This window comes from Psammomys obesus, unplaced genomic scaffold, assembly GCF_907164565.1.
Source record: "Psammomys obesus unplaced genomic scaffold, mPsaObe1.curated_primary_1811, whole genome shotgun sequence".
NCBI classification, from domain to species: domain Eukaryota; kingdom Metazoa; phylum Chordata; class Mammalia; order Rodentia; family Muridae; genus Psammomys; species Psammomys obesus.
In genome coordinates, this window is record NW_026596256.1 from 8,932,615 (window position 1) to 8,951,218 (window position 18,604).

General features: G+C 39.3%; 2 protein-coding genes across 2 annotated transcripts in view; one reads left to right on the forward strand and one right to left on the reverse strand.

Moving 5' to 3' along the window:
- The window catches only part of P2ry12 (purinergic receptor P2Y12), a 44,663-nt gene extending 41,218 nt beyond the window's left edge, over nucleotides 1-3,445 (reverse strand). The window contains exon 1 of the mRNA XM_055596721.1: nucleotides 3,319-3,445. The gene's annotated coding sequence lies outside the window, so the exon portion shown is untranslated. The remainder of the gene's footprint in view (nucleotides 1-3,318) is intronic.
- Nucleotides 1-18,604, forward strand: part of Med12l (mediator complex subunit 12L) — a 301,905-nt gene that overhangs the window by 258,531 nt on the left and 24,770 nt on the right. Inside the window, exons 32-38 of the mRNA XM_055596727.1 lie at nucleotides 1,360-1,449; nucleotides 2,448-2,557; nucleotides 2,748-2,883; nucleotides 3,689-3,850; nucleotides 5,516-5,878; nucleotides 7,609-7,765; nucleotides 12,786-13,018. Of these exons, the coding sequence (XP_055452702.1) occupies nucleotides 1,360-1,449; nucleotides 2,448-2,557; nucleotides 2,748-2,883; nucleotides 3,689-3,850; nucleotides 5,516-5,878; nucleotides 7,609-7,765; nucleotides 12,786-13,018 (1,251 nt within the window). The remainder of the gene's footprint in view (nucleotides 1-1,359; nucleotides 1,450-2,447; nucleotides 2,558-2,747; nucleotides 2,884-3,688; nucleotides 3,851-5,515; nucleotides 5,879-7,608; nucleotides 7,766-12,785; nucleotides 13,019-18,604) is intronic.

Here is an 18,604-nt window from a genome sequence, read left to right on the forward strand (position 1 = left end):
TGTGTGTGTGTGTGTGTGTGTGTGTGTGTGTGTGTGTGTGTGTGTGTTTAACTGCTTTGTCACACTAGAACCTGGTATCATTCGTATATGCAATCTGGGACGTGGTCTCTATACATAGCATACATACGTGTAGCTGCGCTGTTGGTAGTTGCTAACTTGTACATGCCGTTCACCAGGATAGGGGAGAGGATGCAGGTCCATGGGTCCCCTGCACGCAAGTCGAAGTTAGAGGAAACCCTTGCTCCTGGTTTTTCCTTTCCTTTTCACTGGAGATGTTGTTTGCTTTTGCTACATTTGGCCTGTGAGTGTCCAGCCACCCTCTGCCTCCCATCATGCTGTCAGGGTGCTGGGGTTACAGGTGCCACTACCCCGTCTGTCTATAAACAGTATTCCAGTTCACGTCCTCAGACTATCAAGCTTTTTACCTGCTGAGTCATCTTCCCAGCCACACGCACACTTTTTTTTTTCTTTTTAGCTCATTCAAGATGATTTTTGTTAGCTACTGTTATTTGTGGTTGAGTTTTACTTGTTGGCCCTTGTCATCTGGCCCTGGGGTGTGGCTTCCTGGCTTGTCTCTCCTTAGTAAACCCTTCCCAGTGCTATACGTGAGGAAATGAAGAAGCAGCCTGTTCTGTAAATTTGGCCGATCCTGGTCTAAGTAGCTAGATTTTCCAAAACACTATATATGTTCTTTTCAGGAAAGATTATTCACAAGAGAGCAAGTAACAAGTCCAGTAAGATGTCAAAAATAATACATTTGCTAGGTTTCATAGTATGTCCCTAGAAGTACAACATGAGACCAGTGAAAAATGGAATTCTGTCTTTTCAATATTTATATTTATAGTATCAAGTTAATAATGTTTCATTTTATGGTCCTTTAAAGGATTTTCCAAAAAAATATAAAATGTGCACATGCATTTATATTATGTGTATTTATACATAATATATTACCTATCTTATATAATCTTATAACATAGATCAGATTATATTATTATATATTATTTTATATAATCTGTTTTATATTATGTAATCTTAATATTACATATTATATATTATAACATAATATATTATAACATAATATATATATAACATAATATATTATAACATAATATATAATATGTAATTAGGTAAGATTCTCTTCTCCTAGCTACCCAGGCAAATAAATTATAAAATAGCTAGGATTTTGTCTGTCTGGAAGAATAGGAAAATAAAAAAAATAAAAATTTTAACTTTCTTTGTTAATGTTAAGAAGTTGGTTTTAGCTGTCACTATAAAGCTTAATTTTGAACACATAAATATCATCATAACAAAGAACAAATAAATTTTTGTTAATTTTTTTTATCTTGTTCCCAATCTTAGATTTTAAGTAACTGGAGGGAAGAAAGATACCAAGATGACACGAAGGCCCGCCAGATGATGCACGAGGCTTTGCAACTTCGCCTAAATCTGGTACGGACTGTGGCTAGTGTTTCTGCTACCTTGATCAATGTGTAAATAATACCAGCTTTCAACTTCTGTGGGCAGAATCTGCATGGCAAAGTGAAGCCTTCCTCTTTCTATCTCTGCACCTACTTCCTTTTCTCTTAAACCTTCTGTTTCCTCTGCTGTGGCCTTCCTGTCTGGGTTGAGTTCTAGACTGTGGTCTTTTAAGCATCAATATGTTTTCCATTGAGTCTCCATCCAGCAGCTCTCTCTCCTTTTAGTCAGTACTAAGAGGAGGTCTGAGAAGCCTTTACTTTGATAATTTTAGCTTTTAGTGTATTTTATTTCAAAACCACAAAATCCATCAACCCTTAGTTTTTCCCAGAGAGACGTCCCATCAAATTGATTGGAAAAAGACAAATTTCACAAGAATGTTTTGTAGACATCTAAAAGTTCTCAACACTTTTTGTATTCCTTTGAATTTTCTCTTCCTGTTGGACAAACCCCAAATGAAATCTGCTTGTCTTATCTTTTGGTGACCTGACCTCCTCACAGGATCTGGCAGACAGGTCGCACCACCTTCTGCATGTCATTCCTTCTGTACTAAGGAGCATTTCTGATGGTGTTATAATGGCAGGCTTAGATGCAATAATAATCCAATATCACAAATTTTCCGGTAATGAAACAGAGTTTTGATGCTATTCGGGTTTAATTTTTTTTGCAGTTGGGTCTAACACCGAGTACCATGGGAGATTGATAAGAAAAGAAAGCTAATTTTATGAGTGCCCACACTCAAATATCACTCCTTTTTTTAAGTTTTGAATAGCTATGCTACATTGAAAGAACCAAAATAGTGATTAACACCTAGCTGAATGAGATGGGCTGTAGGGTAATCCATAATGTGCTTATCAAGAACCAGTTCTTAACATCTCTTTTGTTTTAACAAGTCAACGTTTGGGCACATAGTAAGAGGGGCAGTGTTTTCTGCTAGAGACACTAATTCTTTGTTGTCTTTTGTATGCTAGGTAGGAGGAATGTTTGACACGGTGCAGCGGAGCACCCAAGGAACAACGGACTGGGCGCTCCTCCTGCTCCAGATAATTACTTCAGGAACCGTTGACATGCACACTAACAAGTAGGTTGTGACCGTTGTTTTATACTTTTTTTTTTTTTTTGGTACATGCATGCATGATATAAGCTTTGATATACTGACAGTAAATTCTGCCACTTAAAATCAGTGCTTTCAGTAGAAATGATTAGATAATTGTGTGTATTCTGTTTGTTTTTTGAGAATAAAATGGCTCTTTTTTCCCCTTTCCTCTCAGTGAATTATTCACAACAGTTCTTGACATGCTGGGTGTTTTAATCAATGGGACCTTGGCTTCTGACCTATCAAATGCTTCCCCTGGGGGATCTGAGGAGAACAAACGTGCATACATGAATTTAGTAAAGAAACTGAAAGTAAGCTTGCGATCAGCTTCTACTCTGAAATCAAGTTGTCTATGGGTGATTGTCTGATTTCCTGCTCATTAATTCACACATCTAGTTGAGTCAACATAATGGGATTATTTGTTGTCTTTCCTAGACTATGAACCCTTCAAGGTTACACGTATGTTATCTGAAAGATTTTCCCCTAAAAATATATACTCATAAAACATGTTTAATTTTTAACTAATTTAGAAATGCCTTATCAGATATAGAACCAAAACTCTGGTGTCAGACTTTCTTCAAACCCATGCTTGGATTTGCACATGTAAGTGGAAGAAATTATGAGCATTTGCATTGAATTTTTAAGTCTAACTCACTTGATAACCCACTAAGTCCTTGAAACAAACGGCAAATAAACATGACAAATACATAATCCGAAGACTTTACAGTAAGATAACTGGTGGTTACCTTGCAGTCTCCCCCCGGATAGGAGAAAGTGTCCGTGCTGCAGCTCCTGCTGTGTGACTGCAAAGAACACTGTGGTTTTGTCATTTCAGCATTCGGATATTTCCCGGTAAACAAGACTGCCTTTGTGTGTACTCTATTTTCTACTTGAATAGAAGAAATGAAACATTTCAGCAGTCTTATTTGCAGCTGTTCCATAGACTTTGCTGAGGGATAAGGACGTACTAGCTCTAAAAAAAGGAAATGTGTCATTGGGGAACTTCCTTCTCATTAACTTTTACATTTGTTGTAGAGTCAGAATGTTTTTTTTTTTTTTTTTTTTTTTTTTGCTTCACTTCTCTCTTGGCTTGTATGATTTTTCTTTTTCTTCTAGAAAGAACTAGGAGACAAGCGGTCAGAAAGCATTGATAAAGTTAGACAGCTGCTGCCTTTGCCAAAGCAGACATGCGATGTCATCACTTGTGAACCCATGGGTTCTTTGATCGACACAAAGGGAAACAAAATTGCTGGATTTGACTCCATTGATAAAAAACAGGCAAGAGTAAATGTTTTTCTTTTCTCATATATAAATATATCCAGTTATAGAAACCAAGTGATTTACCTCCTTTGAGGATATACAAAACATCTTAATTTAATTTCTTAGCTTTCAAGAATACTATATTTTTGTCATCTAAGCAGAATAGCTGGTGGCATCATAAAGAAGCCATATCTTTAAAGATCTTCATTTAAAATGCTTATCTGGACCTAAGTAAATTTCTGGGATCTACCAAAAAAAGTTAGATAAAGGCTTAGTATAAAAAATAAGAGTAAAAAGCAGTTTTGATTTTACTTCAGGACAGGAAACAGTATGTTTTTGTAGGAAATTCTATATTGATAAGTATTTTCAAATACTAAGTAATCTATATTAAGTAAAACTTCTAGGTGTTACAACACTACCTCTTCTCAGGGAAGTGATATTAGATGGACATTTATTTCATATAAGACACTTTAGAAAGTTCTTTAAGATAGCAGAATGATCAGTTACTCTTTCAAAGAACACTGGCTAACCACTGCCATCTGCAGCAAGAGATGGGAGCTATACATACTTTCAGATGCAATGGGATTTGTGCGTCATGGTCCAGAGAGGATCAGGAGAACTGAGGGGGTGGAGAGCCAGTTAAAGTCAAGCAGGTAGTCAGAACAGGGTTTTGAAGGATTAAGAGTTATACAGAAAAGTATACAGCAGGTGGCTAAAGTGTAAATAAAGGCAAGAAAGAAAGTGACCCATGGGGGAAAACAGTGCCACCAGAATTCAGAGATAACCTTAATGTTATAGCAGTGTGGCCATGGAAAGGGAAAAGGCCAGTAGACATAGTCAGGGTGACTTGGCCTTTCTAGCAGTAGACATTCAGAATCTAGTTAGATGTGAGTTCTGTTCAGGAAAATGCTTTCATCACATGACAGCAGTGAGTGATGACATTTCTGGTGGTATTAGAAGAGCCACTCTTAAAGAGGCAGACAGACAAGATATGCTCACATCCAGGGTGCGTGAGAGGAAGGTACTTTGGCTCTTTTAGAGGAGAAATGTCTTTGAATTGGGGAAGTTACTAAGAAATGTCACCAATCAATGCTACAAATAAAAGGGTTCTATTTTTCAGAAACAGAATTGAATTCCTTACCTGGAACCAGTAAAAATTTAAAAGACTTTGTGTTGTACCTGTTTCTGTAATTAAGTTCTTTCATAACATTTTATTCAGAGAATGCCACATTAGGTACATGAAAGTCTACATAGTAAATCAAATCCATGTAGGTTGGATTGAAGTGAATGTTGAGTCCAGTCAGAGACAGAGACAGACTACATATTGACTTTTAAATTTTGTATCATCTTAAAAACAATAGGGTCCTGAGATGGTTATAATTTAGTATTATAAGGGCAACTAACAGGATACTTGAGAAATTATGTTTTCTACAGCAAACTGAATGAAAATGTCATTTTATAGTAAAATATTCTACTACCTTTTGATGCCTCAGGGATATCAGGTGGTACAAAGAACTGGAGAACTGAACTCCCAAAGTTCTGAACTCCAGTTCATGTGACTTAACTGAGTATTCCTGTCTGCTGAGTTCTTTAAGCTCATTCCAACCACATGCTTGCGAGCTTGTCCTGTGTGTTGGGAACAGGCCAAACTGTGTTGTCACAAAACATTTTTTTTTCCTACAGGGTCTCCAGGTCTCTACAAAGCAGAAAGTGTCCCCATGGGACCTGTTTGAGGGTCAGAAGAACCCGGCTCCTCTGTCCTGGGCCTGGTTCGGCACTGTCCGAGTGGACCGGAAGGTGATAAAGTATGAGGAACAGCACCACTTTCTTCTGTACCACACACATACCATGCCCAAGCCCCGAAGCTACTACCTCGAGCCACTGCCCCTGCCTCCTGAGGAGGAAGAGGAAGAGCCCACATCTCCAGTTTCTCAGGAACCAGAAAGGAAATCAGCTGAGCTGTCAGATCAAGGGAAAACTACAGCTGATGAGGAGAAGAAGACAAAGGGAAGGAAGCGTAAGACAAAATCAAGCTCACGCGTTGATGTGAGTAAGGGTGTAAGGGAAAGTTTGAGTCCTTAGCATCTAGGATGGGATTTACCTGTAGCCAAACTGTACTCCTAGAAACCTTATTAAGAATGCTATCATCTCTTTATATAGAGTTCCCTGACAAGTTTCTTCACTAATAAATGAAATGTCACACCATGACTTCTCATGGGTGACAGTTTAAAGTTTTTGATTTTCCATACTCCACCTGTAATAACTATTTAACTTTAAACCTCAGTAGTGATTAATATTGAGTTAATAAGCCTCATAATTTCCCTGGGTTTGAAATTTTAATTTTTCAGAGGTACACAATCCACTCTCTTAAACACTTTTATTACTAGGTATGCTTAAATACCTTATTTTGAATGATTGATATGTGTGGTGAATTAACATTAAAAAGTTCCTTCTACTTTTCTCTGAAAGACTTTGCATTTGGTTAACCCAACAGACTAGTCCTGAGATATTTTTCTTCTCCATTGTATTTTCTACCCGCTGAGTAGTCTTTAACATATTTTTAGGTCCTATAAAAGACAAAATAAACTTAGTTTAAAATCATCGCACATTTTCCCCTCCCTTTTCCAATACCATATGCCTATTAGATGATAATTGAAAAATTATTTTATAGGATAGGAGATGTGATTTTTAAAATAGCATTCTACTTGAGAGAGACATTTCAGAGCATTTTCTGTAGAAAGCAGGATGTTCTTGCTTGGCAGGGAGGAGATGCTCACAACACTCAGAGTTCATGAGCCATTGTCCTTAAGTTCACCTGTGTCGACACTGAGTTGCGCTTCTTCCTAGATGATAGCTCTTCCTGGGTGATTAGTACACCTTTAAAGATGGGTGCTGTCACTTTCAGATGCCACTTGAATACCAGTCTCTCTCCCAAACCTGGGACCCCCTGCCCTGCCAAGTTACATGGGTGAGGGCTTTTTTTTTCTCTCTTTTCACATACAAAAGCCTTACCTAAATACACTCAGAACCCTCCTCCTGAGGTTACCTAGGTCCTGAGGTTACCTAGGCCCAGATGGACATGCTTTTGTAAAATTGAAGGATACTGAGATTTTCCTTGTCCTTCATCCTCTTAGGGCCATGCTAGAAAAAGTATGGATGATGAGGGGGCTGAGACTTTCAGGTGTGATTTTCTTTTTTAAGTCTGTCTAAAATTAGGAGAAGGCAGGTGGGTTTTTGGAATGCCTACTTATTTTGAGTGCGGCCTTGAAAATTGTGGGTAAGATGCTTAGAGGCCCAGAGTAGTTCTGAAGGACCGTGGGCATTTCTGACACAGTTCTTACCCAGATACATGGTCAGACCTTTCAAGATGAGGCCCACAGGAAACTCTGCAACAGTTCAGCTGTCGGCATTGTTCAATGTTGGGATTAGATATGCAGTTTGGGCTTTTTTATGTCTTTTACAAGGAATACATTTTTTCTTCTTTCTTTTTGTGATGTTGGTGGGAAGATGGTAACAGAGATTGAACTTGAGGCCTTGTATATGCGAGGTGAATATTATTGAGCTAAGTACTTTCTAAAATCTAAGAAAAAATTCACTCAAGTGAATATTTTTTAGGAAATGGGTTACCATTTATGCTTTTACTCCTTTTACAAAAAAAAAAATACCCTTGAGCTCTGGGATGGGTTCATCTCACATAATTGAATAGGAAGAATTTATATTGATTAACTATGTATGGTATACTGAAGTTAATTTTTTCTTAAATATTTCTGTTGAAGGAGTATCAACAAACCAACATATATCGAGTGCCTCCTAATTACTCACCCATGTCCTCCCAAATGATGCATCAGCCACAGCCTGCGCTCTGGGGTTACAACCTAGTGGGCCAGCCTCAGCAGCCCAGCTTTTTCCTTCAGAATCAGTCTCTGAATCCAGGTAGGTATAAGACAGGTAACATGGTTTGAGCACTCTGAGGAGCTACTTGAAGTTCTTCTTGCTTTTAACCTTCATCCTCTACAAAATGAGGATTCGGATAAGCCAATACCCATTGACATTTTCATATCCTCACAATTTTTCTTCTTCTGAAATAAGATAAGGCTTCAGCTAGACCCAGTGGCATGCTCCTGTGTCCCAGTAGAGGATGAGACATGAAAACCACTGAGCATTGTCAACATAGCAAGAGCTTGTCTTCTTAAGTAATACGTTAATAAGTGGCTGGAATTACATGCATGAATTTTAGAATTTGTAACAAAGAGATTGCACTGCCTAAAGTTTGAGCTACCAGATAGAAAGTTGATAAAAGTTTTATGTATAGAAAATGTGCATATGGTTTTAATCTCCTAGAGAGGGAAAAATAGCAGGAGAGAGAATAAAGAAAACATAGTAAGAGAAGCAGGAGTGGAGCAGAGAGAGAAGACAGAGTCAGATTATAAAGAGAAGGAGCAGCTGGGGGCAGGAAGCCTGTGAGCTGGAGGGAGTTTAGGAGAGAGGAGGGTGGGAGGGACTAGGATACTAGAATGGACTTTGAAATGTGTAACAGGTATTTGTGATACTGAGGGAGTCTGGAGGCCAGCATGAGCCTTGGTATGCTAATAGGCACCATCAGTAACCATATATCCCTTCTGCCAGATGTAAGGGCAATGACTCCTTTGCATAGATGGGAACCAGTTTCACAAGTTCCTGAGTGATGCTGTCTTCTATTTAGCCATCAGTAATCCTCCTATAGTCCAGGCAGAGCTAATTTCTGGATATTTAACTGCCTTTTGGAGGTTGGAGAATTGGAGTTTCCTCTGAATCTAACATTCCAGCCTTTTGTAATCTCTTCTGTAAATGCTTTCCAGCTGACATCAGGATGTCATCCTTAGGTCCCAGGAAGGTTGGAGTGCTGGTCAAAGGCTGAGAGGGAAAAGGACTGGGGCAGTGGTAGAGGGCATTTGCCAGAAACATCTGGTTCAGTGACACAGCCTGAAGAGACAGAAAGCAATCACATTGACTGGACTTGTTTATGTCAGCTTTCCGCAAGTCTGGGGCTCACCAGTTCTGCAGGACCACCTGGGGCCGGTGTGATGCAGCCCATGTTGGAGCAGTTTGCAGGCCTCAGCTGATTCCTGGATTGTATCGGTCAGCTGAGTGGAAATCTTCTGAGTGACAGATACTGACTAGGGACGGAAAGTAAAGTTAAAGAGTTTAGGGCAAATCTTTTTTCTTGGTTATACACTGGAAACTTCCAGGCCTGTGGTCCTGGTAGTTAGGGTGGTGGTCAAAGAGATCTCAGGACCCAAGGAAGGAAAGAGCCCACCCTCAGGAAAAGGCCATAGACAGGAAAGTTCAATGTTGACTGACAGGAGTACTTATCTGGAGTCTGTTTGACCTGTGACAGGTAGATCCAAGTTGTGACTCTTTGAAACTCATATTTTTAAAAGTTTGCAAGTAGAGATAAAGTTTTAGATATATTAGCATTACCACTCTTTGTACTCTGCACTGAAATCCTTTGTGTAGAAAAACAAAACAAAACAACAACAACAAAAAAAAAAACTGAACACTCTTTCAACTCTATCCAGAGAACTAGATAGATAAAGATAGGACACAGAGGTTTTCAGCACAATGAGAAACACTTTTAATTTAAGTCTATATTTAGAAAAGAAAGGAAATTTATATTTTTTTAGCCTTTGATTATGATAACAGTGCTTTATTAAGGTTAGATTACTAGTTTATCAGAACTCCAGTGGTTAATATGTTAAAACTCTGAACTTGTGAAGTCTTACCTGAACATCAGGTATCATCTTTAAGTCTCATGTTTTACACACCTTAAATCACTTTCTCAGACCTCTTCCACCTTCACTTATATCACTTAAATCACTTCCTTAGACCCTCAAGACTTGCAGAAACTTTAAACCTTGCCCTCTAGCCCATCAAATCATTTACCATGAGACATAGGGAGTTAATTACTGAGGCAGTCATTCAAAAGCAAATTCTTCTAAATAAGGGAATAGTAAAAAGTAAGCTTTTAGTTAGTAATAGCAGCATGACAGCTGAAGTTTGTTTTTACATTGAAACTTGATTTGTGGGCTTTTCGTTTTTAGTGGGAAGCCTGTAAGAGAGGTAAACCTGTATGTGATTCTGCCTTTCTCAGCAGCAGACCTAGTAGCTCTGTAAAGCAAGGCCTGATTTTTATATATGAAATGGACTGACCAGGCAGTCAGCTGCAGACTGGCTAAAGTTGGCTTCCTGCTGTTAAACTGATAAAGCTCAGGCTAGCCATCAACACCATCAGAGAGTATAATCTAAATGGCCCCTGTATCAATTTAAATGGCACAGACCTGGACAGACAGCCTGCTCTTCTCAGTGATGATCCCTGTGACTCTGTTGGGGGCAAATGTCCCCCATTTTTGACTTGCACCCAGGACAGCATTGGGTCTTCAGCTGCCAGAATGCTTGAGAGATTTTCCTGTGGAGGATTAACCTGGGGAAGCTGGCCCACGTTATCGAGATAGACTAGAACAGTCAGCTCAGCTGTATCCACAGTTTGTGCAGGGGCCTGGTAGAGCGTGGCATTGAGCAATTCTCTGCCCAGTACTCAGCATGACCACAATCCATCGAGGCCCATTGCTACCAGTCTTCTTTGGACACATACTCTTCTTATCTGTGTATATCAGTATGTAGGATTTAAGAAAATGAGAGGAAACATTGAACACCAAGCTCAGAATAGCACTCTGTAGAAGGTAAGGCAAGACACCAAGAAGAAATACACGGAGCGTTTTAGACAGATTTGTAATGTTTTGTTTTTTCGTTATTGTTGGCTCGGAGATGCAAGGCTATAGAAAAGTTAAGAAAAGTAAAAGAAAGTCAACTGCAGTCTGGTTTTCACTTTCCCTTTTACTGGACTGTTAGCAGTAGCATTTCAAATCTCGCTACAGTGATGTGATCTAGGCATAGTTAACTCAGTTTCCATTATTTTCACATATCCTTCCTATTCTGAATGACTGACGGTCATATTTTTAATTTTGGTGCTGAGTCTTGAAGGATGGCTCCCAAGCAAGTGACTTTAAAATGCTTTATTACTTTAAAAAACAAAACAAAGAAATGTGTTTTGTAAGATATGTGCTTAGAATTCTTCTTGCTTGCATATGTCAAAGAATATAGACCGTTTGTGAGGAAAGGATGGGCATTTACTATGAAGCCGCCAATTGTAGAAGTAAGTGTTTTCTAATTTATAAAGGCTTTAACAAATTGTAGATGCAAATATCTTTAGGAATTTCTCAGTCTCATGAGCAACTGTGATCAAAGAGATGTTTGTAGAATTTGAAGTTTTCAAATATTTCAAGTTTTTAAAGTGTTTTTCTTCCTCTCTTACAAAATAGGCATTTTCTTTATCTTTAATATATTTTAATTAAAATTACCACTTTTCCCTTGCCTTTACTCCCTCCAGCCCCTTTTTACTCACTCAAATTCCTCCCATGTTCCCTTCATCCAACACCTCCTATCCCATGTCAACCACACTTTTTCTCAAATTGATGCCTTCTTTTTCTTTGATTAAAATTGTTATACATACATACAATACAGATACACAAATTCATAAATACAACATACTGAGTCCATTTTTGTTCCATGTATGTATATGATTTCAGGGCTGATCTATTCGTAACGGATAACTAACTAGGGGCTTCAGTCCTGGGACAGGGTAATTCTTCCTTCCCCAGCAGCCATTAGTAATTCTTTGAATAGAGGCTGGAACCCTTGAGATTTTTTCCCCCTCTTCTATATTAATATGTCTATTGATATTGCCATTGTTTGGGTCTTGTTTGGGTAGCCATTTGTAGGACATACTATCTCAGATGAGATTTCCTGGACCTCTGGCTCTAAACAGCCTTTCCTCTCACTCTTCCACGATGTTCCTTGAGCCTTAGATAGAGGAGTTACGTTACAGATGTATCCGTTGGGGCTGGCCTCCCACAATCTGCTAATCTTCTGCATTGTGTCCAGTGGTTTTTTTCTGTGATAGCCTCTTTTTGCTATAAAGATAAACTTCTTTGATGAAGGGTGATAAGTACACTCATCGGTGTATATAAGGAAAAGATTTAGAATGTAAGGAAGTAGACTGGCCTAATAAATTGGTGGTAATAGCTTCTCTTCTACAACCCAGACCTCACAAGCCCATGAGAGTTGGCTAGATTTCTAGTATCAGGTGTGATTTTTCTCCTTAAATCCAGTAGCTGCTGATAGACACCAACATATGAACACCGCTATTTCATCTGACTAACAAGTGGAGTGGAGATTTTTCATACCTGGTATTGGGGTATTTGTTAGCGTCTATGGCTCTTGTAGGAAACTTTATCAACCTAAGTGACATAATTTGAGCAAATTAAGCTCTCTCTCTCTCTGTGTATATTTTATAACATACCAGGTAAAAAATATAAAATAGTATGATTCCTTGAGGCTTTATCGAACAACCTTGATATTATTTGTCCTTGCTTCTTCTCCATTTAAAGGCCCCTCCCCAGTTTCCCATTTCCATATCAGGCCTTTTAGTTTTGCCAACGTAGAAGGTTAAATAACACAGCGTTCAGATCTGTTTAAAATACAAAGGGATTCTATGCCTGGCTTATGAAACTTTTCAAAATACAGCATAAAGCAATTTTATTGAAGTAATATGTTCCTAAGTGGTATACATGGCTTACAACCCACACAACTAAAGTTTTATACTTGACTTATTTCTGTTTTAGGCATTACATTTTATCCACTGAAGTGCAGTCTCCATGCAGCAATTTTAAAATATGTTCATTCCTGCTTACCATTGCTTTTTATCTTACGGAAACCAGGCAGCTCTTAACAGAATGTCAATGCTTGGAGCTGCTAGGGCAGAATATTATTTTCTGTCTCATTCATAAACTAAGAAAGGCGTGATAAAAGAATGCCTGTTTCTTTTGAAAAGCCTTCCTTTTGGTTGCTTTTATAGGTGGCTCCAGATTGGACCCTGCAGGCTCCTTTGTCCCAACCAATACCAAGCAAGCTTTGTCCAACATGCTGCAGAGACGTTCAGGCGCCATGCTGCAGCCACCCTCTCTTCATGCAGTCACCTCTCAGCAGCAGTTGCTACAGATGAAGCTTCTACAGCAGCAGCAACAACAGCAGCAGCAGCAGCAACAGCAGCGCCTTCTCAGGCAGGCCCAGACTCGACCTTTCCAACAGGTTTGTCCAGAGCCAGCCTTGGTGTACTCCTTATGTGGTCCCCTCCTATGCCTAGGAATGAGTTTGGGGTGAATACCTTGATGTGTGCATATCAGCGTGTGTGTGGTCAGAGGGATATTTCCTTTATTTATACAACTTTATGGATACTTCTCCTCTTTTGTATTTCATTATCGACCTCGTAAGGAAGCCAAAGAGCTAAGGACTGTAATCATTCAGAAGAAGTAGGTGTCTTACCTTTGAGGTGACCTTCCCAGCCACCATTCTATGTTATAATTATTGCAATGTTTTGTATTCATTTTAGCACTACTTTCATGCATTATCTTCTGATACATTACTTTGATTTTGTGCCTCTAAAGCCCCGATGTTTTTCTCCTTCATTGGTTTAAGCGTTAATTCAGTAAGGTCTTATCAAACAATAAGCAAGTTATGAACAGTGGTCAGTGCTAGCGGTTTCACCCAGAGCCTCAGACATGCAGGGTAAGCACTTTACCCCTGAAGTGTATGCCCTTTGCAGGAGTAGTAAGAGTCGTTTGTGTTTGTTTGCTTAGTTTTTTGTTTTATTTTGTAGGGTTTTTTTTTGTTTGTTTGTTTGTTTTGGTGTTTGGATACCTAAAGCATACTATTTAGACCAAGCTGGCTGGCCTCAGAGTCACCTCTCTCTGCCTCCTGAATGCTGAGATTAAAGAAGTATCTCACCATGTGGCCAGCTTTTGAGTGTAGTTTGTGACTGATGTTTCATATTTTATTCCCTGTAAGACACTGTTCTTTCTAGACAGAGTTTGTATTGAATGCACAGTGGTGAAAACAAGGTAGGGAAAACATATCCCTACCTTCGTGTATACTCATGAAACCTGTAACCGCGTATAAGTACATCTGAGGGAAATGAGGGATGTAGGATTGCAGCCGCTTTTCTGTATTTTTTTTTTTTAATTTTCCAGTACAGTAGTTCTTTAGATCCCACTACAACCCTGGGATGAACCATACATGTATGAGCCTACATGTATGTCCTACTCTAAGAAAAACAAGAAAACTTTACAATAACCAGGGTTCCAGTACTTTTGAATTGCCCTGGTCTTGCCTTCTCACAGGTGCCTCCTGTATAACTCAGTAGATCTTCATTTCTGCCTGGTAGCAGGGAGATGAGCTGAGGAGATTCTTTACACAATCTTAAAGTTGTCTTTTTTTTTTATTAATTACACTTTATTCACTTTGTATCCCCCCAAAGCCCCTCCCTCCTTCCCTCCCAATTCCACCCTCCCTCCCCCTTCTTCACGCATGCCCCTCCCCAAGTCCACTGACAGGGGAGGTCCTCCTCTCCTTTCTTCTGATCTTAGTCTATCAGATCCCATCAGGATTGGCTGCATTGTCATCTTCTGTGGCCTGGTAAGGCCGCTCCCCCCCCCCCCTCAGGGGGAGGTGATCAAAGAGCAGGCCAATCAGATTATGGCAGAGGCAGTCCCTCTTCCCATCACTATGTAACTCACTTGGACACTAAACTGCCATGGGCTACATCTGTGGAGGGGTTTAGGTTATCTCATGAATAGGTATTTTTAAGCTGAGCTGTAAAGTGCCCTGTGTGAGGACAATAAACAGAAATTATTATGGGTTTATTTTTCCCTGACTTCAGCAACTGCTTAAACTCCTTGGGTATCGGATGAGATGGCTTAGTACACAAGTGATAAAAACTTGAGTAAAATGCTTAAAAATAATACTAATTTTGCTTAAAATAGGCCATTTAAAACCCATTGAGGTCTTACCTATTCTTTCTCAGAGGGTAAGCAGACACAATCACTCTTGTTTCAGATTTTTAAGAAGAATTTAAAATATTACAAGGGACTGATAAACCGTTCCACTAAAAAAAAACTTGTCTTCTCTTTAAAAGAAATAAAACCTAATTAAATCTGCCTCACTTTTGTCTTTTTACATCTGCTTATTCTTTTATCACAGTTCTGAACTTTTCTTAAGTCTTAATTTCTTAATTTCAAACTGTCACTGCTGATTCAACTTTAAGTGGCTCTGAGCGCTGGAGGAAAGGTCACTGGCATACAGGTAAATGCACCTTCCTCTGAAGGTTCACTTCCTAGCAGCTGTGACAACTGAGGAGTTCAGGCAGGCAGTGTAGTTCAAGGCATCAGTGGAGGCTCATGACCTGAAAGGCATTTCTGGTGGCTTCCTCCAAGTACACAGACAGCTCTCAGTGTCTTCTGTTCCCTGCAGAACTGTTCTGATCAAATGCATGGGAGCCAATAGACCATCTGTGTGTTTTCATACCAATTCTTCTATGCCAGCACTTTCACTTTGTTTTATTTTCCTCTCCAGATAGTAGGTCAGCTGCCTAATATCAGCCTGCCTCTCTCATTCTTCCACAATTAAAAACAGCTTTGAAGTTGTTTTTTTCCTAACAGATAAGCTTTTTTTGTGTTATTCTCCTTCATGTTTTGGCTAAGGGTGGAGAATATGAGCTCGGCTGGAGATCATATTTTGTGCAACTGCCTGGGCAAGTGGCTTACCATTGAGCTACATCTCCAACCCCACTCAGCAGAAAGAGAGATTCAGTCAGGCGGCCATATGAACAAGAGCCCTTCAGAATAAACAAACACGATACACGCAGAGTTTCTGTGGTGCTTAGGTGGTACTTGTGGGATGGAGAGCTCCTCCCCTCTCTTCTAGTAGGTGGTTGTTGTAGCCACTGTTCTATTGCTGTGAAGAGACACAGTGACCATGGCAGATCTTCTGAAGGAAAGCATTTAACTGGGGTAGGCTTACAGCTTCAGAGGTTTAGTGCATTATCGGCATGGCAGGGAGCGTGGCGGCGTGCAGGCAGACATGGCGCTTGGAGAAGGAGCTGGGAGTTCTAACTCTGGACCTGCAAGCCACAGGAAGAGAGAGAACCACTGGGTATGGCTTAGGCTTCTGAAACCCCAAAACCCACCTCCCCAGGGACACACTTCCTTCAACAAAGCCACACCTACTCCAACAAGGCACTCCTCCTAATCTCTCTCAAGTAGCACCACTTCCTATGACCAAGCATTCAGATATATTCAAATATATAAATGAATATATAAATATATATATAAATTTATATAATGTAAATATATATATTTATAAATATATAAATTCCTATTTAAAACACCACAGTAATATTTGTTAGTAATGTATGTGGCATGTAGCCAAATCTGTTGTAGAGGGGAAAGGATCACCTGATAACCATTTGAAATCTAGAGGTAGAATCATGTGAGATAAAAATCATATTGATAATATAAATCATACTGTTACACTGTATGATTCAGGGCACAATAGGTTTTTCTAAACCTTAATCATTTCATGACAAAATAACAGATGTTGTGTGGGTGAAAAATCACACCGGTGAGGGTAAGACTACTGGGAAGCTCTAGATACCTGAGAATGGCTCCTTAAATCATGAATGCATTCATTTATTAAACACTTCCTAGATTTCCAATGTGTGTTCAGTAGGTAAAAGGATGATTAAAAATAAAAGATTCTACAGCCCAATCCAATACCTGACCTTATAAGATAAGCCAATAAGTTTATCTAATTTGGAAGGAATGCTTTCTCAGGTTAGTTGTCTATACATGAAGATCTAGTCATATTTTTGGTTTGGAGTTGTGCCCTGTTACAAGCTTTTCACTTCTTACAGGTAACAGTATGAAGATCTAATATGTCTCCTTTATAATCCTCTGTGGAAAGAAATCTAGTTGTTAAGTGTAGATCTATTAAGACAACTTTTATGGCTGGTCTGGGAATTTTGCCAACACTTTCCAGGTTTAGCTGTGGCTGCTCGTGCTGCCATGCTTGTTGGCTTCTCTACATTTTTTCGTTCCTCTCCTTTTCTGACTTCATCCAGAAAGTGATTGCCCTCTGTTCTTGTTCACTGTCTCTTTTTTTTAGAAGAGACTCAGTACTTGTTACACACTAGCAAAACTCTAGGGTTCTTTCTGTGTCTTTCTCTAGAATCCAGAAGGCTTTTGAAAGCTTGACCATAGGAGCCACCATTGTCTTTTGGAACAGAGGTTTAATATGATTAAGCAAGGAGTGTCACCTGGGAATCAGTTGCCTATTCCTAATTAGATAAGCTAAACAGTGATGTTACTGTAAATTCATGCTTGTTGTTAACTGTGGTTGACTGAATGTGTATCATTCACGTATAAGTGATCTATATTTGACATTTTCTGGCATTGGAACTATTTAATTACATCCAATAACATGTGGCCTACTGACTGGTTTATTCCCTATCTTGTCTGTTTAGTGTCTGTTTAATGTCCTGAGCTCTGCCACTGGATCTAGGCTGGTCTCCAGTTGTTTCCAGTGAGTAGGGTTTCAAAATCTCGTTATCACAGCAAGCTTTTGGGTCTGCTAACCCTCATTTAACTTTCAGGATGTATTGTTCTGTCACAAGAGTATTCCCATATTATGTACCACTACCCCAGTCATTTGTCATAACTTAATGAAAAAGTTGTAGGGCCTGAGTTTTGACTTCCTAAAGCTCCACTTTAGATATAACTTTTTCATATGGAGTTTGACTACATGCATAACAATCTTATCTATATTTTTTGTCATTTTCTTGCTGTCCCTTTCTGTAGGAATTCTGTAATTCTGCTGTTTTCTTTCTAGAAGACTTTGACAGCATAATGGCAACACCCTTCTGTTGGTTCCCTTTTCTTTTGTCAATTCCTTTCTTTTTTTTTTCATTCTTTTAAAATACTTTTACAGCATTATGCTTTGGACATCAAAATAAAAAGTGGGCATTTCTTCTGTAATGGGTAATAACTATACTCTTAATTTCATTACTACTCAGTTTGTATTTGAGTGCACATTGACCATGCCCAATTTGACCATGCCCAAAAACCATGGAATTTCTTTCTGAGGGTTTAAACCTTCATGACTTCATGATCTGTCATACATATGTGGTTTAGAAACCCAAAGCATGCACAGAAGCATAGACAATAGGTGTAACTCTACCCTGACCCTAGCTTTGATCTTTCTGTTTCTGAACTCTTGCTTGTCTGTGTGGTAATTTATATCTTTTTTAAAATTATTTTTTATTAATTACAATTTATTCACTTTGTATCCCAGCTGTAGCCACGTCCTTCATCCCCTCCTAATCCCACCCTCCCTCCCTTACCTCCTCTCATGCCCGTCCCCTAGTCCACTGATGGAGAGGTCCTCCTCCCCTTCCATCTGACCCTAGCCTATCAGGTCTCATCAGGACTGGCTGCATTGTCTTCCTCTGTGGCCTGCTAAAGCTGTTCTCTCCTCTTAGGGGCAGGTGATCAAAGAGCCAGCTGCTGGGTCCATGTCAGAGACAGTCTCTGTTCCCATTACTAGAGAACCCACTTGGACACTGAGCTGCCGTGAGCTACACCTGTTCAGGGGTTCTAGGTGATCTCCCTGCATGGTCCTTGGTTGGAGTATCAGTCTCAGAAAAGACCCCTGTGTCCAGAGTAATTTATATCTTAATAGAAGAATGTGTGGTTTGATTTACCAGCTGATGTCAGACAGTGGACCTCTGGTTAGGCAATGTGCACTTTTTGCACAACCATATTATCATATCCCACTGACTACTTA